General features: G+C 45.4%; 2 protein-coding genes across 3 annotated transcripts in view; one reads left to right on the forward strand and one right to left on the reverse strand.

Annotated features, from left to right (window-relative positions):
- The first annotated feature begins 293 nt into the window (after positions 1-293).
- On the forward strand, positions 294-18,824 carry LOC119176943 (uncharacterized). The gene is made up of 4 exons (XM_075878208.1): positions 294-1,131; positions 13,419-13,486; positions 14,606-14,646; positions 15,251-18,824. Exons 2-4 carry the CDS (start codon positions 13,465-13,467, stop codon positions 15,677-15,679), a joined length of 492 nt encoding a protein of 163 aa, XP_075734323.1. The 5' UTR covers positions 294-1,131; positions 13,419-13,464; the 3' UTR covers positions 15,680-18,824.
- A 2,535-nt stretch (positions 18,825-21,359) lies between these two features.
- Positions 21,360-21,821, reverse strand: part of LOC119176941 (BBSome complex member BBS4) — a 67,056-nt gene continuing 66,594 nt past the window's right edge. For both annotated transcript variants that reach the window (XM_075878209.1, XM_037428280.2), the window contains exon 13: positions 21,360-21,667. In XM_075878209.1, the coding sequence (XP_075734324.1) occupies positions 21,542-21,667 (126 nt within the window). In that variant the 3' untranslated portion in view covers positions 21,360-21,541. The remainder of the gene's footprint in view (positions 21,668-21,821) is intronic.

Raw genomic sequence — 21,821 nt, forward strand, 5'->3', positions numbered from 1 at the left:
AGTTGAACTTTAGAATTTGTGACGGGAGCCGTGGCTGTATTTTACCGAACCGGTTGTCTGGCAATCCGAGCAGCAGTAGGCTCACCCATCTTCCCTTTGAGAAAGCAAGAATGACCGGGGCAGTTTTTGGAAAGTAGTTTCTTGCGTTTGTCGATCCCCGTAGGCTATTTCTAGAGCCTCGAAGCAACCACAAAGAGTGAGACGCCAGCGCCGATAAACGCGTGCGAGCCCGTCTCCGGCGTGCACGCACGGAGGGCGGGTGAGAGCGCCGCCGAGAATACGATCGAGGAAAGGGGGCGTCAGGTCTACAGGGGTCGAGGCACGTCAGAGCTGTCTCCTTGGGACGAGTCGAGAACGTGCGATTTCGAGAAAAACAAACTGGCCAGCAGGAAAAATGACAAAAAAAATCGGGCGAGGAAACAAGCCAGCCAGCCCTTGGAAGCTCTCTGGCCCGAGCCCGCGCTCACTGCAGTCGTTGCGCGCGTTGACCAGCAGCGAAACCGCGAAAACGACCAGAGCACCTCCGCGGGGCAGCGAGCGGTCATCGAGGCAAGGGTTGCACCGACCGACGCGAGCACCTCCTCGCCGCCGTGACGTTTTCCTTGCTGCATAGCCACCACTGACGGAAGGACGTCAGGAAGAGATACGGGGGAGGTCAGGGAAGTCGCGTCCCAACCAGCCAACATGCCTGCCGGTACACCTGGCCGCCGAGGAGGAGCCCCGCAAATAGGCTCCGGCTGGCCCATGACCCCTCGCCCGGGCACTGCTTGGCGTGCGCGTCTTGAATGGACGCCACTTTTCCTTTCGTCCGTATGGAGAGCATTTTGACGAATTGTTCTCGGCGCGGTTCACCAATGGGCATCTCCGCTGGAAAGGAGACGCAACTACCGATGCCTGGAGGCTTCCCGCGAGGAGAAATGAGTGAATAAATAAAGCATGGGCTCGGCGGATGCTTATAAGAGATAGTTCGCCTCCTAGAATCGTGATTCTTCGCGACCGTTTGCTTCACTCGATTCGCAAAGCAGCGCGAAGCAATTTACTGACGCGTGTGTTCGAGCTGTACAGTGCACCGTCTACGACGCCGATACGGATTGACCGCCGATCACTTCTCCGTAAGGACAAAGTGTAAAGGTAAGCAGTGGTCGTCGATGCCAGCTCTCTGGCATCGATATTTATACCTACATCCTTTTTGTACGGGGGCACACATTTTATTTGATTTGCCTGAGTTATGCTGCTTCTGTCTGAAACAATTGTGAAGGTATACCGCGTGTGTGTGGGACTGCACTGTTGTGGCGTCTTTGAATCCAACATAGTTACTTGCCCAAACTCTCTAGAATCTGCGAATAATGATACTTTTCGGTTTCTTGAGATTCCGAGCGATATGTCGATCTTCTCGTGAACGTTCTTGTCCACCAGTAAAGGGCCTAAAAGCTTTCAGTCACGACTATACATTTGTGACATTGTTTTGCTGGCAGATCACGTAGCCTTCATTCAACTGTAAAAGCTGTCACTCCTATAGTTGTCACATGCTTGCTTCTATCGAAAAAGGTTATATCTTCGAAATGCCATACTACACTGTCATTGATGTTTGGAGCTTCTGTAACAGAGAGGGAAAAAAACAACGAGAAACAAACCCCTTTTCGTGCGTTTCTTTCATCCTAAATCATTACCACACTTTTATCTCTCGGTGGTTATAGCAGTATAGACTATTTTATACCACACGTTTCTAATACAAATCTATGTTATTATAAGGAGGGGTTCGCACAAAGTATGAATCTGATGGGTTATTTTAGTCTTTCATTTTTATCTCAGAGTTTCTCTTTGCAGAAAATAACAATTAGGTGGCAACAGCAGAGGAGCTACAGAACATTTAATTGTCGTTCAAGAGGTATCTAATGCTTTCGCACTGGCTGCCTCTTCACGTTATAACAAGCAGATTCTTTTTTTTCGTTTTTTTACTATTTACTAACAAAAAACCCGAGTATTTTCGGCACTCCCGGCTGTCCCGAGCTCAGGCGGCGTTGATGCAGCTCTTTCCGTTTTTATTCCTTCAAGATCGACGCTGTGCTCTTAATACTTGGTACTTCGGCACACACAGCAGGATAGTTGACTATGGAATGCACACATTATGAACCTTTAGTCCAATATCTCTACATTTAAGGAGAAAAGTGAAGGCCTTATAGCTGATACTACGGTGCACAGTGCCACTCGGGCGTGGCCGCAAACTATGGACGTATTCACAAAATTTTATTTCGTAGGAAAAGTTTTTGATTACGTCGTCACTTTAGTTGATGAGAAATGTTTGCCACGATTTCAGGTATAACCACTCATTCTCATTAGAAACTCAGACACCAACTTGCATATAAATACGCCGTTTGGTTTTCTCCTTTCATAACGCAACGCCACGCAAAACACACCACGAAGAGCTAGCTCGTATTCTAATGTGCCTTGATCCACTTCAGCTGCAGCCGACATCGCTTTGTAGGTTCTTCTCACCATTTACATAGCAGGAGACGTCATTGCTGAGACGCTGCTTCATGAATGCTTCTTTGTCCACGAACTTGCCGTAAAACAAAAACCGCGTCAGCCGGGGCGGCACGGAAAAGCAAATATATATTTTTCCTATGCCTTCGCTGTACCTGGCGAACCAACCTCTGGATTACGCGCTTTCGGCCTATTTCGTCCATTTGTCCGTTCTACATGCGTTCTCATATCTATTATTGCAGTTTACCGTTTTGAATATGTAAATGCGGCACCGATGACGCGTCTTCTTCCTGGAACAAATAAAGCAGACAGCAGGACTGCGAATGGCTGCAATACATTGTCGAAATCACGTGGAGCGTTTGAAAAACTGCAACACGCAAACCTCGCGCACTGTTTAGTGGCTCCACCAACATTAGTTGAGAACTCACAACGAAGGAAACACGGTATTCGTAATACACGTTAGCTTAGAATAACCGGGAGCTGAAGGGCTCCCAGTTATCCAAGCTATACCGGGCTTCATCTTAATCGGCATTCCGTGGTGGCGGGACTGTCTTTACCTAGAAGCGTTAATGTTGATGCCCGATCACTCAGTAAAGAATGGCAGTGAACGTGTTTGCATGACTACAACTTCCATTAACATTGTGCTCAATTCGGTGCACATTTCCATTACACCTATTATTTTTGCTCCTTGATGTTGCTTTGTAGGATGCTTTGGCGACGTTATCATGCGTGACAGCCGCTCGACTAGTATACGAGGGTGACAAAGTGGGCTTGTTGGTAGATCGTTAAGGCACTGACCTCACGCTTGATTTTTTTAATAATAGTAATAATTGGTGGAGTTTAATGTCCCAAAACCGCAATATGATTACGAGAGATGGCGTAGTGGAGGGCTCTGGAAATTTCGAGCACCCGGCTGCGGTGACCGCCTCCATCGAAAAGGCGGTCGCTGCTGCCGGGATTCGATCCCACGACCTACGGGTTAGCAGCCGAGTGCCTAAGCCACTATAGACCACCGTGGCGGGTCTTGCTAGATTTCCTGACCTCATGCTAGCCTGCTCTGACTACCGGTTATGCTGGTGTTACGCACCTGGAGCTAACGACGCACTTTTTCCCTTTCACTCAAACCACTAAAAACTATGGTCAAGAGAGCTATTACTATAGTATGCGCTTCAATGACCTGCTAAAGAAGTTTTGCAGCCACTTGATGAGCCACAGTTCAGTTTTTTTACAGCAGTCATCCCGCCTAAAAGAAGCCGGCTATATATATTATGTGTTGGTCTCTGCAGCACAAAAGCACCTAAAAACATCTGAGCACAATCGAGTGAATCCGAGCCTTAATACCACGCTAATTCAGACTATAGAAACACAACCATGATCCCCTATATCCATAAACAGTCTCATAATATTGTCCCTAACGGGTGTCAGCTGCACAGGATCGACTCACTGATGATCGGAGCTACGCTGTGTTGTGTACGTGGGCCTTCGATTTACACCCAGCACCTCCACCAGAAATGTAGCAATACTGAAGCACAGAGGCTTATAAAACAAACCTTTTTATTAGGGCGAACCTGTGCCCACAAGTTAAAGTAAGTGTGAGAAAACTGCGAGTCCGTCGAACACCAAAAAAATTCTCAGAACAGCTCTTGTTTTTCTTCACCAGAAGCCCGAGCGCGTGACGCATGCGAGCTGGGTCTGGCCATGTGCTCGTGCTGCCACGGTCTCCGTGCGGCACGGTGAAGGGTGCTATATTGAAATGGGGCTGATATATCGTGGCAATATCAAGGAAGTGTCACTACAGACGAAAAGTAGAAGTGATATTTTCAGAGCTTCAATATGTTTGGCAGCCTCTGCTTGAAAACAAATCCCTTAAGAACATAAAGAAAACTACGACATCTACCGATAAAGGGAACCATGCATGTGTAAATGCGGAGCAGCGGGTTGTAACGTTTATACCGGTGGCAACGTTGACGCTGGCGCTCATAGTGGCGTTGCGCACGAGGGAAACCTGGGGAGGCGCTAAGCACACAGTGATGGACCGGTGTTTCCTAAGAGAACATGCCGATTGCGGCCAGTCACCTTTTCGTTAACGCGCACACTGCGAAGTTTTATGGTTCAACTACACACATGAGAAATATCCCACCGTCACTACCTTTGAGGTCAAGATCCAGTGCCTACATCATCATTATCATCATCATCATCATCATCATCATCAGCCTGACTACGTCCACTGCTGGATGAAGGCCTCTCCCATGACCCGCCAGTCAACTCAGTCCTGTGCTTGCTGCTGCCACTTTATACCCGCAAACTTTCTAATCTCATCTGCCCACCTAACTTTCTGTCTCCCCCTGACTCGCTTGCCTTCTCTTGGAATCCAGTCAGTTATCCTTAATGACCAGCGGTTATCCTGCCTACGTGCTACATGACCGGCCCAGGTCCACTTCTTTTTCTTGATTTCAACTATGATATCCTTCACCCCGGTTTGTTCCCTGATCCACTCTGCTCTCTTCTTGTCTCTTAAGGTTACACCTATCATTTCCCTTTCCAGTGATCACTACGTCATCCTAAATTTAAGCTGAACCCCCTTTGTAAGCCTCCAGGTTTCCGCTCCGCAGGTAAGTACGGGCAAGATGCAGCTGTGCTACACCTTCCTCTTAGGGATAGTGGCAATATACCAGTAGTAATTTGAGAGAGGTTGCCAAATGTACTCCTCTCTATTCCTGTTTTTCTGGTTACTTCAACCTCGTAAATCGGCTTCGCGGTTATTACCTGTCCTAAGTGGACATAGTCTTTCCCAAATTCAAAGTGCACTATTACCTATCTCGAAGCGTTGCTCTCTTCTGAGGTTGTTGTACATTACTTTTGTTTTCTGTAGATTTTAAAACGTACCTTTCTGCTCTCCTTGTCCAATTCAGTAATCATGAATTGAAATTCATCCGCTGGGTTACTCAGCAATGCAATGTCATCCGCGAACCACAAATTACTAAAGTACTCTAACCTAAACCTTCCCATTCTAGGCCGCTGAAAGCCTCCGGTAAGCACGCAGTAGATAGCATTGGGGAGATTGTATCCTCTTGTTTTACACCCTTCTTGATTGGTATTTTGTCCCTTTTTATGGAGCACTACAATAGAAGTTGGTCCTCTGTAGGTTTTTTTTCAGGATCTTAATAAATGCATTGTCGACGCCCTGATTCCGTTGCGTCTGCGTGACTACTGATATTTCTACTGAATCACATGCCTTCTCGTAACCATGAAGGCAATGTATAGTGGTTGGCTGTATTCTGAGCATTTCTCTATTACCTGATTGATAGTATCAGTGTGGTCGATTTTTGTTCGAAATCCTGCTTGATCCTTTAGTTGATTGAATTCTAATGTTTTAATCCTGTTAGCAGTTACCTTTGTAAATAACTTATATACGACGGAGAGCAAGATCATTAGCTTGTAATTCTTCAAGTCTTTGTGATCTGCTTTCTTATGTATTACGATTATGATAGCATTCTTCCAAGATTCCGGTACGCTCCCCGTCAGGAGACACTTCGCAAACAGGGTGGTTAGTTTTTCCAACACAATCTGTGCTACGTCTTTCAGCAGATCTTAAGTTACCCGACCTTCACCCGCAGTTTGGCCTCTCTGAATTCCCCCCTAGGCTTTTATGAATTCTTCTGTTATTACTGGTGGAATGTCATCTGGGTTACTGCTAGTTCTTACGTTATGGTCGTGGTTGTCTCGGCTACTGTACAGATCTCTGTAAAACTCCTCCGCTATTTTGACTATCCTATCCATATTAGTAGTTACTTTGCCTTCCTTGTACCTTAATGGAGACATTTGGTTTTTGCCTGTCCCAAGTATTTTTGCCAAGTATTTTGTCCTAAGTATTTTTGCCTGTCCCAAGTCGAAGCCTGTCACTGCTTCGACGCTTACTCCATTCTTTAGAGCACGTTCAATTTTCTCTGTATTATACCTTCTTACATCGGATACATTAGGCCTACCAATCAACTTCGAAAGCTCTGCCAGTTCTATTTTGTCTGTTGTATTTCACAAAATAGAACTGACAGAGCTTTCGAAGTTGAATAATAAGCGTGTCTATATAAGGGGAATCAAAGCTGAAGTTTGTGGAAGGACGACAACGCCGCGCCTGGCTCTGGTGGCGAGTTCCACAGACGTTGAGGATAGGCGCGGGAGAGGGCGCAGGCGAGTCAGTGTGTGTGTCGTCGAAACGGGGAGTGCGTGTGGCACGCGCGGGACACGTTCAGCAGTCTGTACAGGGAACGTCGGCGCCGTGCCGTCAGCTTTGCGTGCTAGAACGAGACACTCGCTGTGCGAAGTTGCATGACAGGAGAGCCGGAAAAAAACGAGGCGAGCACTTCAACTTGACTCGCTGTGGTTAAAGCTCGGCTTGCTGCTTCTCGGCGAAATCAACGGGTCATGCTCCCATGGTATGGAGGACATGTCTAAAACTTCTCGGACATTTTAATGCAATGACCATATATCTTTAGTTTTTATTTATTTTTTGCACGCCGCAAATATTTGCACATGACAATACATGGCTGCTATACTGCTCGATACCACATCAAAACAGCAATGATATGATTTTATTAAACGCCAACGCAGCACATCGATAGAGCCCAGCCGCAGTGGTCTAGTGTCTAAGGTACTCGGCTGCTGACCCGCAGGTCGCGGGATCTAATCCCGGAAGCAGCGGCTGCATTTTTAATAGAAGTCGAAATTATGTATGCCCGTGAGCTCAGATTTTGGTGCACGCTAAAAAACTCCAGGTGGTCAAAATTTTCGGAGCCCTCCACTACGGCGTCTCTCATAATCATATAGTGCTTTTGAGACGTTAAACCACACATATCAATCAATCAAACAATCATCAATAGAGTACGCAGCTTCATGTCGAAAGAATGAGACTTACCTCAAGGCATACGTCGTACACGATATTGTGAAGGACCTGATATGTGGGGTTTAACGGCCCAAAACCACCATATGATTATGAGAGACGCCGTGGTGGAGGGTTCCGGAAATTTACCCCCGTATTCACAAACGCTCCTCGACTCGACTTTCACCCTTCACTTGACAGGGTTGATCCCTGCGCTGCTCGGCTGAAAATGACGCTGCGCTACTCAAGAATGGCAGCAAAATATCACTGATATGCAGTGACTTGCCCTGCCTATAGATGGCGATCCCATCGGCTTTCTCCAACGAAGGTGGAGCGTTGAGTGAAGGGGCGTTCTAGAATATGGGGGTTAGACCACTTGAGGTTCTTTAACGTGCACGCAAATCTGAGCACACGGGCCTACAACATTTCCTCCTCCATCGAAAATGCAGCCGCCGCAGCAGGGATTCGATCCCGCAACCTGTGGGTCAGCAGCCGAGTACCTTAGACACTAGACCACCACGGCGGGGCTTTGTGAAAGACCTGATAAATGCATTTCGCAGTGACTCGGGCATCCTCGTCTTCCATCGTCTGCTCCACATAATAAACTTGACTAACGAGCTTTACTCCTTTTGTTATATTCGCTTCTAAGAAATGCGTGTCCAGCACAGAGATTTTTATGAAGCCGCACTGCAGGTGGTACATTGTGCGGAGACTCTAACGCACCGCGCGCTCTCTGCACGAGCTCGTGACCGAGCGGCAGCGCGTTGGCGGGAAGGGAAAACGCGCGATATGCATCCCCGATTTCTACTTTTCTACGAGAGGTGGCGCTGCCTCTCCAGAGACGCAGCGCCACCACGCTTTACTTTGGCTTTCAATACGGGGTGGCCAGTGAACGGTTTTGCAGCGCGAGCAGTCGGTTTTTTTTTTTTTTCAATCAAGAAATTCGCTAGCAAATGCTGCCTGCGTCGGCGTTGCGAGACGACGTAGGGGGAGCGTAGAAGCGGAGAGAGAGGGGGAGGGGGCGCGCATGCGCAATGGGGTCGCTTATGCTGTAGGGATGCCTAGGGGAAAGATGGGGTGGAGGAAGCGCAATAAGGTGATAGGAGATAAGTGAAGAGAGTAACGTGCAACTGTTGGAGAGGAGGAAGAGGACAGCTGAGCATGAGTAGTGTGAGGGCGAACGCTGCCGACGCCACGACACATTAGTCAGAGCGCCCCGCCTTGGTGGTCTAGTGGCTAAGGTACTCGGCTGCTGACCCGCAGGTCGCGGGTTCAAATCTCGGCTGCGGCGGCTGCATTTCCGATGGAGGCGGAAATGTTGTAGGCCCGTGTGCTCAGATTTGGGCGCACGTTAAAGAACCCCAGGTGGTCGAAATTTCCGGAGCCCTCCACTACGGCGTCTCTCATAATCATATGGTGGTTTTGGGACGTTAAACCCCACATATCAATCAATCAATCAATCAAATCATTAGTCAGAGCAAGACATGTTTCGAATCTAAAACAGCTTGGAATCAAGCACGAGAACGCGTTCATAGAATGCATGACATTCGTAATCTATCGCATGCTGCTCTTGTGAGAAATACTGCATCGGACAGACTAGAAAGTGTGTAAATGCGCGACTAAGAGAGCTCGGCAAGAACACTAAGAAGCTGCCACCTTCATCCCCTTCCACACTGAGTCGTGTGGCTGTCAACCATGTTTTCGCAGGACTATCATTTTGGATTGTTATAAGGAAGAAATCAAGCACCTCTGTGTTAAGCTGAGCATATCGATGCTCTCAGTGATAAATGCGTTAGCAAGCTGTCGGCACCTTTCTCAACGTAACAGTTAAGTTTCTTGCGAAAATGCTGACAATCGAGTTCTGTGCGGTTATCAGTCGTTGTGATGCTGTTTTTTAGGTGACTCCTTCAAGCGTGTATAAAGCTAGCACCACGTGATCCTTGTTCACTGTTGCGTTTGTCATGTAAAATAAAGCATGGGTATGAAAAAAAAATTGGCAGATCTCACATACAGTGGAAATCGATTATATGCGAAGCCCTAATGAGGAAGGTTGATATGTCACTTTATAATCAGCACAACGTTGTGAGCGTACGTAAATTATGCCTTGCATGACTTGCATGCCACGATTATCAAGTTTGCGCCTAGCATTTGTGTTCATCGTCCATTCACGTCACGTAATACCGAATTTGGTGTATGTGAAACAGCGAAATTGATTGATTGATATGTGGGGTTGAACGTTCCTAAACCACCATTTGATTATCAGAGACGCCGTAGTGGAGGGCTCCGGAAATTTCGACCGCCTGGGGTTCTTTAACATGCACCAAAACTGAGCACACGGGCCTACCACATTTCCGCCTCCATCGGAAATGCAGCCGCCACAGCCGGGATTCGATCCCGCAACCTGCGGGTCAGCAGCCGAGTACCTTAGCCACTAGACCACCGCGGCGGGGCGGCCAGTGAAATCGCCACGAGCGCGCTATGAGCATAGTATGTAGTCATGTTTTACATGACAAGCATATGATTATCATGTCTGGGCATGTCATTTACTATCGTCGTCCATTCGCGTCCCGTAATACCAAATTCGGTATATATGAAGCTAGCGAAACGACCGTGAGCGCATCATGAGCGTGGCGTGTAGTCATGAACTACATGACATGGATGTTATGATTTCCCCGCGTTCAGTCACTTACGTTTGCCATGCAGTTATGTCATACCGCACAAGTTTTGCAATATTACATGTGAACGAAACCACCACAAAAGCAGCAATATTACGAAATGTAAATCATGACATTCATGAGATTCATGCCATGAATTTCATGTTTGACTAGTAACTTATGCTCATCATACAGTCATGTTATGTTATACCAATTTTAGTATAGATACCATCATCGAAACTACCAGGAGACCTAGAAGTCGTAGGTCATAATAGATAGATAGATAGATAGATAGATAGATAGATAGATAGATAGATAGATAGATAGATAGATAGATAGATAGATAGATAGATAGATAGATAGATAGATAGATAGATAGATAGATAGATAGATAGATAGATAGATAGATAGATAGATAGATAGATAGATAGATTGATAGATTGATAGATAGATAGATAGATAGATAGATAGATAGATAGATAGATAGATAGATAGATAGATAGATAGATAGATAGATAGATAGATAGATAGATAGATAGATAGATAGATAGATAGATAGATAGATAGATAGATACGTTCAAGTCGCCTTCGCATTTTTCGGCAGATCCCATGTACCTGGGGACTGACGTTATGCGAAGCATGCAGAGGGAAAGTGACCGTGTTGCAACTTTTTTCGAGCAACACGTCATAAAATGACGCGAAATATATGTACCAATATTGCACGCACAGTCATATCTTGAAGAGTTTCAGATGTTCATATGACCAGTTGTTTGAACTTGCGCAACGATGCCAACTGGAACATGTGTATTAGCAACCACAGAAGCTGATATGAAGCGCTGATGCTCGCGAGAATGCTGGCCTTGACACTGCTATATAAATCAACTTCAGCGCATGGCAACTAACCACAATTGACGTTAACCCGACGTGACGGCTGTATCAAAACGAGTACTTACGTTATGTTTATAAAATATAGGCAACACTGCAACCACTATTGACGTTTCACGAAGATTAGTTTCTATTTGAGAAGTAGTTCTGAGACCCGGCGTAGCTCTGTGGTAAAATGCTTCATTGCCACGCAGAATGCTTTGGTTCGATTCCAGCTGGGGCCCCCACATTTATTTTTGCATTCACCGGGTCGACGCCACTGATGTCGGGTATTTCTTAATACTCGCGCGTTAAAACTGCCCATGTGTGTTCTCGTCGTTCCTATAGATACTGAGTGTCATTCACCTGTGGCACATACCCGCATACCAGTGGCACATACCCGCCCATGGGTCCATTTTACTCTCCCATGCTAATTTTGGTTCCCGCCAAGATACGGGAATGACCTGGAGAGCACGCAAACGTAATCGACTAGATATATAAATAGATACGCTCAAAGTCGCCGAAGTTCCCTAATAAATGCTTCGCATTTAAAACAACAATGTTCTTGGTCTATGGTGGTGGTACGTGTGTGTCTTGATCGTGCCTTACTTCTTGTGTTCTCTGTCGAGTTTGCACTAACCAAGTGCCCTGTAAGACCCACTAGCGTGTCAGTTCGTTGCATGTCAAAATAAAATATGACAGGCCACACAAATCCTTGAGTACCACACGAAGTGGCTGGGGCTCGCAACTGGGGCCGAGTCCGTGAAGCGTATCTTGTGCAAGTGGTCTTTGGCATCGGCCTTCAATAGCACCGTATTCAATATTGCGATTGTATGGCAGCTGCGCTTATGAATAATTGCAGCGCTGCGCAAGCCCTGTTGTGGGCTTCTGACTTCTGTCGCAGTGTAGAGCTTTCAACACGTTATCTCGTGCTCTACACAAACCAAATGTTGCCTGGATTATGACACGAGGATGCATGCCGCTGTGGAACGAAACGAGAGAATATAAATACGGATAAATGTACAGAGCAAGCCTAATATTGTTTTCTTAATTGCTACGCAGTAAACCTCATTCCTCCAAGGTCTCAAGAAAATTAACTCAATAAACTTCACTGCGACATGCAACGCAGCATCTTTGGGTATGCAGGTTTGTTTGGTATGGAAGGAAGTCCATAATAGACACTGAACTGACAATAATTATAGAAATACTGGTTTAAACAGTGTAAGTGACGTTATGTATATATCGCCCTGAGCAAACTAACCCATTGTAGGCCTACTAATTCAACTTGGATACCAAGAACGTTTGGCAGTGTGGGGTGCAAATCCTGGCTTCGTTTCGTGTTGGTCTTGTCATTTGTCCCAAAACGTTAAAGCCAATTGAGATCTCCGGCGTGAATTCGGCCCAGGACGATACCACTCAAGTTAAGAGCCACTGCGTCGGTAATACATTCCATTCCTATCTCGTGTCAGTTTTTTTTTTCTTTGCACTAGAGGAAGTGAGAACATTTTGTGACGTATTCTTTTCTTATCATCCTTGGTTCACGACCAGACAGGCCCGGTAGTAACGAAGGCGAAACGCAGCTCTGGCTGCTCAGGAAGCCCGAAAATCAACAGCATTGGGAAAGAGTCGTTCGTTCATACCGTTGACTCACTTCGTTGTAATGAGGCCTCAATAATCACTACTGCATGAAATAAAAATAAATGTTCTGTGCCCCCGAAACTAAACACAACCAGTTAAGGCTTGGCCTCAACTGCGGTAACCGTCAAAGTGGGCTAAATGTCTTCATAACCGACGTAGTACATTCTCTTCTCTGAGTGGCTGACCCGGCCGATAGCTTCGGCTAGCATGTACTAATATACGCAGGCTATAATATAATTATTGTAGTAATTAAGAGCATTATATCTGACATTTGGCCTTGTTTTCCTCTCGGCTTTTATTCTCAGAGGTGTAGGCTGCAGATCGAAAGCACAGACCAAGTGAAGCACACTACCATCTAACAAGTTTTCTAGTTCTTACTCGCAAACAAAAAAAGAAAGATAGTGATTGTAAGTAAACAAACAAACAATTAGGAGGAGAAGGAGGAGGAGGAAGAAAAGGCAGGAAGGTCAACCAGACGCACGTCCGGTTTGCTGAACGAAAGGGATTAAGGGAGAAGAAAATATGAAGAAGCAAGTATAGAAAAGGTTCACCTGAGCTTAAACAACACTGATGCGATCCATTGTACTGGACGCAGGATCTCAGTTGTTTTACGTTCCACTGCACATAGTCGAGTCATTGAGGCTACTGAAGACTTGAAAGTGCTGGACATATAATATCCAGTATTGCAAGGACTGAGTGTGTGGTGATTTTAGCTTGCCGCTGAAGCCGTGAAGTGTGTTTAAGAGTGACTGAAGCACTTTATAAACAAGCTAGCAAACAAACACTTTGGAATAGCACCTCCATGCTTTCATTTCAGTATGGTTGCTTGTATGAAATTTTTTTTATTAGTGTGGTGGTTTTCTGTAGATACACATCATTTTTCTTTTTCTTTTTCTTTTCAGCTGCCCCAAATTTTGTTTCCCTGGAGATTCCCTCGACTTTGTTGCGATGAAGATCTACATAGTCCTCGGTTAGTGCATATTTTATCTCGCTTTTAAGTAGTGCATTCTGAACCAATCTGGGCTGAGAAATGAAATTAGGTAATAATCATAGCAAAAAGATACTTTTCTGTCAATGTTGAACAGTGATTTGGGTTTTTTTTTTGCGTTTGCTTTTACGTCGCTTCCGTTTATGCCACCACTTACCAGAAAATGGTTCATTTGGCTGAACCTCTGGCCCTGATTCCATGCTGCAAACAGAGCACAAAGACGAGGCGAGAAATCTGGAAACGGCGGTCTGCCTCCCCTGTTTCGAATTTTCGCGCTTTCGGTATTGAAGTTCGAACAACGTGCTAGCTTAGCTCCTTTGAACGAAATAAGGCTGCAAAAAACGTTACCACAATGAAAGAAACAAATAAAAGTTGGGCAAAACAAGTATAGTTGTTATCCTATACGGCGCTGTCGAGGTAGCAAGCCTGATGTCATTTAAATGGAGTTCTTGGATACGTGGTCATCAGGTTTTGAATAAGATGATGGGCCTCTACTCAATGTTTATCATTACACAATATGTTGTTTAACAATGTGGCATACATACTTCGTCTTTTCTTTCCTCATTCTAATTTCTCGAAAGCAAAAAGTTCAACGCTAACAAGAAAGCCTGCACCGCTGCCGCATAATGCGATTCGGCCATTGTACCACCACGTATTGGTTTGTTATATTGGCTGGAAGTTCACTGATTCTGTAAGTGACATGTGTGATCATCGTACTGTTGGACATAGATAAATGGAAGAGTCGAACAAAAGCGACGCAGTCTGCTTTAATGGTGGTCAAGAAGCAGTTATTGGCGGAGTATTTAAGGGAAACCGGCATAAAAAAATAGATTGCTGGCTACACATCTTATTGCCTATCACATAGCGTCGACTTTCACGCTGATTTCCCTGCGGTGTGTAATCCGTCACCCGATGGAGTCACTTTTCTCCCCGTGCGACAAGTGACCATCTCGCTCGCGTCGAAAAAAAGTTCTATGGATTGATAGGGAGGCATGGAGCGTTCTCGGTCAGCACGCATCTGTTTTGTTAAAAGACCCTGAAGCATGTGTATTTCCTAAAGTGGACTAACTTTGTGTTTCTTTTTTTTCTTTTTGACAAAAGCTTGCATCGCTGTAGCACAAGCTGCAAAAGTCCAGACGAGGGTAAGTCCGCTATGTAAATGCTCCTGTGTTTCTTCAGCCTTTGTGTTATTGGAAGACACTTGAAAGGGCAGGCTAATTCTGGCCGCGGTTGACCTAAGGTACAGCATTAGCCTTCCACTGTGCTTTAAATTGTTGTACGTCATTGAGCTTCAGTTGTTCAGTGCATGCCAAGTGCCCCTGTATCACCGAACTTTTTGGTAGAATTTGACATGGGCACTTGTATTTCGTAAAAAAATGAGGAAACATAGGGGATTTGTATTTTTTTTTAGAATGCTCTATTGGCGCTCGTACACTAAGCGCCTTTGTCGTTGAGTCGTCCCGAACCATTCACGAGAATATTAAGTAACCATATATACACAAAGCACCGGATGCCAATCTGTCAATTTTTAATGCAGTCATTTGTTAAATATTTATTATTAAAGGAGGCCATGACGTGTAAAATTGACCGTTCTGTGTTCGAGCTTTCGGAGCGGATAGTTCTGTATGAAGAAACTAGCAGCATGCTGAGTGAGGTTCAGGAATTATTACGTTCTTGACACGATTTGACATGGTGTCGAATGCAATGTGAATTGAGTTTTTTTCACTTATCTGGCTTTGCGTTCAGACCCGTCGTGCGGCGTACGAGCTACCCGATGGCGTAGAGTTCGTGGTCGGCGGTGTGCAGACGACCTTCCAGTGCGAGAGGAGCGGCTACTTCGCTGATGTCAGCAACAACTGCCAGCTGTTCCACATCTGCAACGAGATCTATAAGGAGGACGGCTCGGTCGAACTGCAGCAGTACAGCTTCTTCTGCGGCAACCAGACCGTGTTCAACCAGCTGAGCCTGACGTGCGCCCATCCCGAGGAGTCAGTGCCGTGCCAGAATGCCCCCGACTTCTTTTACATCAACGACAACATCGGCCGTCTCGACGCACCGGCTCACACGGAGGACGACTTGCAGCGCGCAGCACCGCTTGTGCCGGGCTTTCAACAGCAGCAGTCCTTCGCGGCCGCGTCCAACAGGCTCGAAACGAAAGTGAATCCCCAGAAGTGAACTCACTCTCTGAACCTCTACATTCTGTCGTTATTGCGCGTGTGTTTTCGGTGCTCTCGTATAGCGCTGCTACATGTGCGCGGCCACTTTCCTTCGCGCCTTGACACCGTTTAATACCAGCATTATTTCCCGAATCGTGAGTGAGGTATACCGAGGAGCAAATCGACGGCGATCATTACCGAGCAACGTTCGAGATTTTGAACAGTCATGTTTTGTACCAAAAATATTTTAAACTGCATCTTGCCTGACATTTTTAAGGCATGCTTGAAAAGAGAAGAACGAGGAAGCAAATCACTAAAGTTCTTATTAGTCCTTTTTACCACTCCATCTGCCTTCTCTAATGTCTCCAGTATTAGGATTGCCTAAACATTTTTGTTGCAAACATTTCTATAGCATAGGAACTTTTCGACACGAGTCCAAGAGGATTAGGGGCCCGTATAGGGTTTACATATGATGCAGCCGTGCCTATCACTGATCGGTTTTGCTCTAACTTAAATCAGTAAAAATCGTTTTAAATGAACACCGAAAAGTATAAAAGTGGCCGCTGCGCGTGAATGAATACTCTGTAGCATCGTTCTATACGAAAACTACATTCTGAGATTACAACAACCTGTCGGTCCAGTGTGCCATGCAACTTATACTACCTCCATGCTCGTTCTTTAGCATAACGGCAACGTTCTTCCTTTCTCCCTTTGTTGCACGATGCGTGTCGCTTGCTTGCTGCGGTTTGTCAGGGGCCGAATCTGGGGATATTTTCTTCGTGAGTGCTCTTTGCCTTCGGCGGGTTGCCTTTCCCTAGTAATGTGTTCCGCGTATGGATTGGCTGGGGTTTTCTCGTACGAATAATCGCAGCGTTTTGTGAGTATACGTGTCCAGTCCAGTAACAAAACCGCATGTGCGAATGGCAACACATAGTGTTCTAAAGAGGTGACCATTGCTGCATGTCCTCTTGTATGGTATATGCATGGGAAGAGTGCCTGACATTATATCTTGCGATTTGAATTGTCGGCGTGGTTGCAACTAGTACTTGATGTTGTTAAGGAAGCTTAAAGCTTCACACTGCACGACTCTACTGTGTTCTCGTATATTCTCTTGACCTTCGTTTTTCTTTTTCGATGCGCAAATTGGCAGCTACTTTCTGGGTGAGGTAAGTATTCAGGCTTTACTATAACTTATAGCTCTAGAAACTTGGCTAGAGCAGTAAGTAACGTTTGATTATATCAGGCGTGCTGCGACTGCACGTCTTAAACGGCAAATTATCATATGGTCACAAACTAATTGTCATTGCATGAGCCATTCCACGACTGCTATGTAATATCGAAAGGTGATGAGTTACTAGTGTCTGTCATTTCATAGACTGAAAGTTCGGACGAGTTATTCCAACCAAAAACGTTGTAATGTAAGAAAAGTTCGGGAACACTTTGCCGATGTCGTGTTTACTATCAAGTAGGTTCAAAATCTCGACTATTAACTTAAGGACAGTTGCAACTTGCATTCGGAAGATTGTGGATGGCACTCGCTCGCTAGTAGCACTACAAAACCACGTCTAAGGAATGCGTCACCTGTTCCGTGAAGGTTGCCAAAAGCCGATCCTATAAAAATACGTGAAAGATGTTCTGGGAGTCGCAAATGATGCATGATGTATACTTGAAATGCAAGTGGAGTAAGCATGACTTAACTTGGCTGCTTCATTCATTATGCCTACCTATTGTCACTTGTCGCTTTATTTTTTTTCACCACATTGTATTACTTTAATGGCATGTTGTTTAACATAATTCCTGAACTGCACATGACGAGAGAATAAACCAATAACGTAGAGCCGCTAACAACATCCATAGGCCCAGCAAAAGCTTTGAAACGCAAGCTTATGTTTCAGCATACGCCCAGGAAAGCGTTTCCTTGGGTGCCTCCTTTCCCGACACATCTCACGGACTTAGCTGCAACCGAGGTAACCGGTTTAAATAATAACGTTCATAAAGGTGGGGACAGGCTAATTAACCATTTCTATTTTGCGACCAATTCACCGCCATGTAAAATGAAATGTATCACAGCAAGATTCGCTCAACTGCGTCAAGCCAGGGCTAAGTTATAATGCGGCTTTCATAGCGACTCCAATGGATCCAGTGGCTGTAGCGTTCTGTTGTTCAGCACGATCGAGGTCGCACGTTCAATTGCCTGCCGCAGCGACAGTGCTTCACTAGTGTGATAGCTGTATAACGAGAGTGTTCATTATTGTCAGATATCATAAATTAATTCGGAGCTCTTTTCCATACCGCCTTTCCTAGATGTCAAGCTGCCCTGAGACCTTCAAGGTAATTCTTTGATTATTTGATTCTTGGCAAATATACACGTGCTTAAAAAAAGGTGAAAGATGGCGCGCGCAGCTTTCACGAAGCCTTGCACGCAGATAAAGGAACCTTCATTCTGCAGGGGCTTTTTTTTTTCGTAGGACTTCAGTCTTAATGGAGAAGTTCCTGTAAATTACCACTGAGACTGTCCACATTACCCATATCCCCTTGCACACTTGCGTAAGTTATCAAAGTTAAGAAAAGAAATAAATTTTAGATAATTAGCGTGAAGCTCGTTTGTCACACAAGCATCTGCCTGTCGAGATTTCAAGCAAGCAAGACGGCCGATAAACGCAACACCAATGCACCAACGACACAAAATTCACCGTCACGTCAGGATGACCCATGGAGTAGTGGACGCAATTATATAGGTTAGAGAAAGGTGAACATAGATGAAACATAATGATAAAGTTTAATTCCATCTGGGGTAATCATATATTCGCGAGCCCATCAAGCAAATTGCAGCTGATGTGTCGATTCACGAAAGTGAAATCAAAACTGACCGACTGCTGTCATTTGCAGATTGAGTGACTTTGTCGGTGCGTTCAAGCATCCCCAATTGTTGCAAGGTTTCAAAAGTTTTTATAAACCTTGCGGTGTCAGCCAGAATCACCGGTTTTGCATCGGGTTATCAGAGCGTTGCACCTCGCATACATTCAAGGGCTGTCTAGGGCTGTCTCAATGTTGATTGATTGATATGTGGGGTTTAACGTCCCAAAACCACCATATGATTATGAGAGACGCCGTAGTGGAGGGCTCCGGAAATTTAGACCACCTGGGGTTCTTTAACGTGCTCCCAAATCGAGCACACGGGCCTACAGCATTTCCGCCCCCATCGAAAATGCAGGTGCCACAGCCGGGATTCGATCCCGTGACCTGCGGGTCAGCAGCCGAGTACCTTAGCCACTAGACCACCACGGCGGGGCGGGGCTGTCTCAATGTGGCAAAAGACGACCAAGACTTCAGGCTGCGCCTAAAAAGTGAAATGCATCCTTGTGCGTCACGTATAGTACAGTAAGTTCTACGCCTGTATCGACGTGGAATTCGAAAGACCTCAACTTGATCTAGGTCGACTTAACCACGACGACAAATACAGCTGTAGAGCTGCGTAGTTGCATGAAACCACTTGTATGAGCACGTTGCCGAGATCCAGTTTGGTTGATTGAAGGTTTGCAATGACGCCTCTGTTTTTTTTTTTTTCTGATCCCAGAAATAGCCAGTTGCACAAATATTCGAGGCCTGCGCACAGACGTCAAAAGGGTATCTTCTGTCGTAAATAGCGGGTGTGAATTATGACGTTAAGAAGGCTTCATATTCAGAAATTGAAGTTTAGCCAACATTGTGCAGGGCGCCCAACCATGGTGGTCTTGTGGCTAAGGTACTCAGCTGCTGACCCACAGGTCGCGGGATCAAATCTCGGCTGTGGTGGTTGCATTTCCGATAGAGGTGGGAATGTTGTAGGCCCGTGTGCTCGGATTTGGGTGCACGTTAAAGAACCCCAGGTGGTCAAAATTTCCGGGGGCCTCCGCTACGGTGTCTTTCATAATCAAATGTTGATTTTGGGATGTTAAACCCACAAATCAATTAAATGAACATTGTGTGGGGCATTATTAGTGGCGGGTAGTTAAAGAAAGAGCGGCAGAATTTTTTATACGCGGGAATGTTTGAATTATTTACCCATGCATAATAGGACAATTAACAGATGGGAACAAAGTGCAGAAATGAGATTCACAAGGTCAAATGGGACAAAAAGTAATACTAATGGGAGGGAGAACAGCCACCAGTGAGAGAGATTTGGGATCAGCTCACATGAACTTGATTGCTACTTTGGTTTATGTGGTATAGGGTGACTACCAAAAGCGGAAATCATTGGTCTTGGCCTCATTATCCATCTGCTCAAAATTTTCATCTGGTCAGATATAATAGAAATTTCCGGAGCTCTCCACTACGACGTCTCTTGTAATAATATTCTAGTTTTTGTATACGTTAAATCCCAGATATTAATATATTACTATGGCATACCTTAGTACGACGGAAGCCACTAAAAGGTTATGAGGTATAGCATGCGAAGTGGTGTTAATATATAACACTGTTAATAGTCATATGGTATTCCAACTGTCAGATGGTGCTATGTAACGTACAGGTATAACTATGGGCATTCTTCAGACTGAAAGTTTCACTGAGGATTTCATCCCAGGTGAACGTAACTGCTGTGCTGAAAGAATGGTGTAATATTCATCTCACTCAGGAGGAAAGTCTATAAGCAATAATGCTCGCCTGCGTGACCTGCGTGCATACACATCTTTCCACTGCATGTGTACTCGCATATTTCTTTTCATTGTGCATTTTATTGAGATTTTCAGAAATATAGTATGATGTAGAACTAATAAACGTCAAGTTTTTGTCGACGTGAATAAAGTCGTGCTTGATTAATGCGCCCACCTTCACCGGCACTGGACTTGTTTTGAAAGCGTATAGTATGCAAAACGAGACGTAATTTAGCCTCGTCCACTATGTTATGCCGTCTCGCTTTCTATGCGTCTGCGTGAAAGTTGGAAACGTGAAACACACAGAAACGAACAAATATTGAGCTGCGGGCTGAAAAATGATATATAAGAGAGGTAAGTTGATACATTAGGTATTTCTTAAAGCATTTCTCTGGGTGAAACACGTAACGTTCAAGGGGTGTTTTTTTTTTTTCTGGATGATGGTTATGGATGCCCCAATCCTATAAAATGTATAGCTTCGGTAAAATCAGAATCTCTGTTTATTTGCATGAAGGTTAATGCAGCTTACAGAAAAGTTGTTGACGTTGACGCACAGCCAAGCACTGCCTCACTACATACTGGTCACAACATGCCCTGCTCATGTACATTTCGTCTTGATTTTGATTACGATGTCATGAACACCCGTTTGCTTCCAGGCCCACTCTGCTTTATCGAAGGCTTCAGCGCAATATCGATGAAATGCTGGCCAGTGCGGAGAAAGAGAGAGAGAAAATTGAAAAAAGCGGGGAGGGTATCCATACACACGCCCACATTGCTACTCTACACCGTAAAAAAAAGAGAGAGAAGGTAAGAGAGGTATCGGTAGTACTTGAATGCACACACGAAGTATATACAAGCAGAGGACAGGGACGTGTTTTCACCTGTTCCTCAAGTGCTACTGGCGGTTTTATCCGAAGGAGTACGTAGTGAACGTAAACCGCGTCAATCTGACATTTTTTTTTTTTTTCAAAGTCGCAGGTGCTATACATATCGCCTTCGTTTGCTGTCGGTGTACTATTTCTAATATAGAAAATAACATTCTTCGTTGAGGCCAAGGCAAGTGCATTTGGGTTGGTGACAATTTTATTGGTAGTCCGGCAGAGCTTTCGCCGACCGGGCCTCATAGTCTCCCGCGTGGGTGCGTCAAGGCCTTGCGTGACCGCCGCCTCCCGGGCCTATTGGACGGCCCAGAGTTGTTCGCTAGAGGCTGGGGCTGCGCAAGGTATTCCGGATTCAGCAACTTGTCTTTATTCGCTTCTTTCTTGCGAGGACTCGTCGTTTCTGTCTGGCGAGTCCGGCACTTCGTCGTAGCTCTTGCTGTCCGCGCTCGTCGATTGCAGAGAACTGGACAGGTTGTTGGCCATCTGCGTCACCTAAAAGTGTGGCAACAAAAGACCACTTAGGCTACCCGATTTTCAAAACCACGCAACGTTTTATTTGAAGCAGCTTTTATGGACCATATTAGTTTACTCTCGCAACCGCGTTTAGAGCAAGCATACCTAATCCTGGCCCTAGCTGCGCGGCCAC

This window comes from Rhipicephalus microplus, chromosome X (assembly GCF_043290135.1).
Source record: "Rhipicephalus microplus isolate Deutch F79 chromosome X, USDA_Rmic, whole genome shotgun sequence".
Lineage (NCBI taxonomy): Eukaryota > Metazoa > Arthropoda > Arachnida > Ixodida > Ixodidae > Rhipicephalus > Rhipicephalus microplus.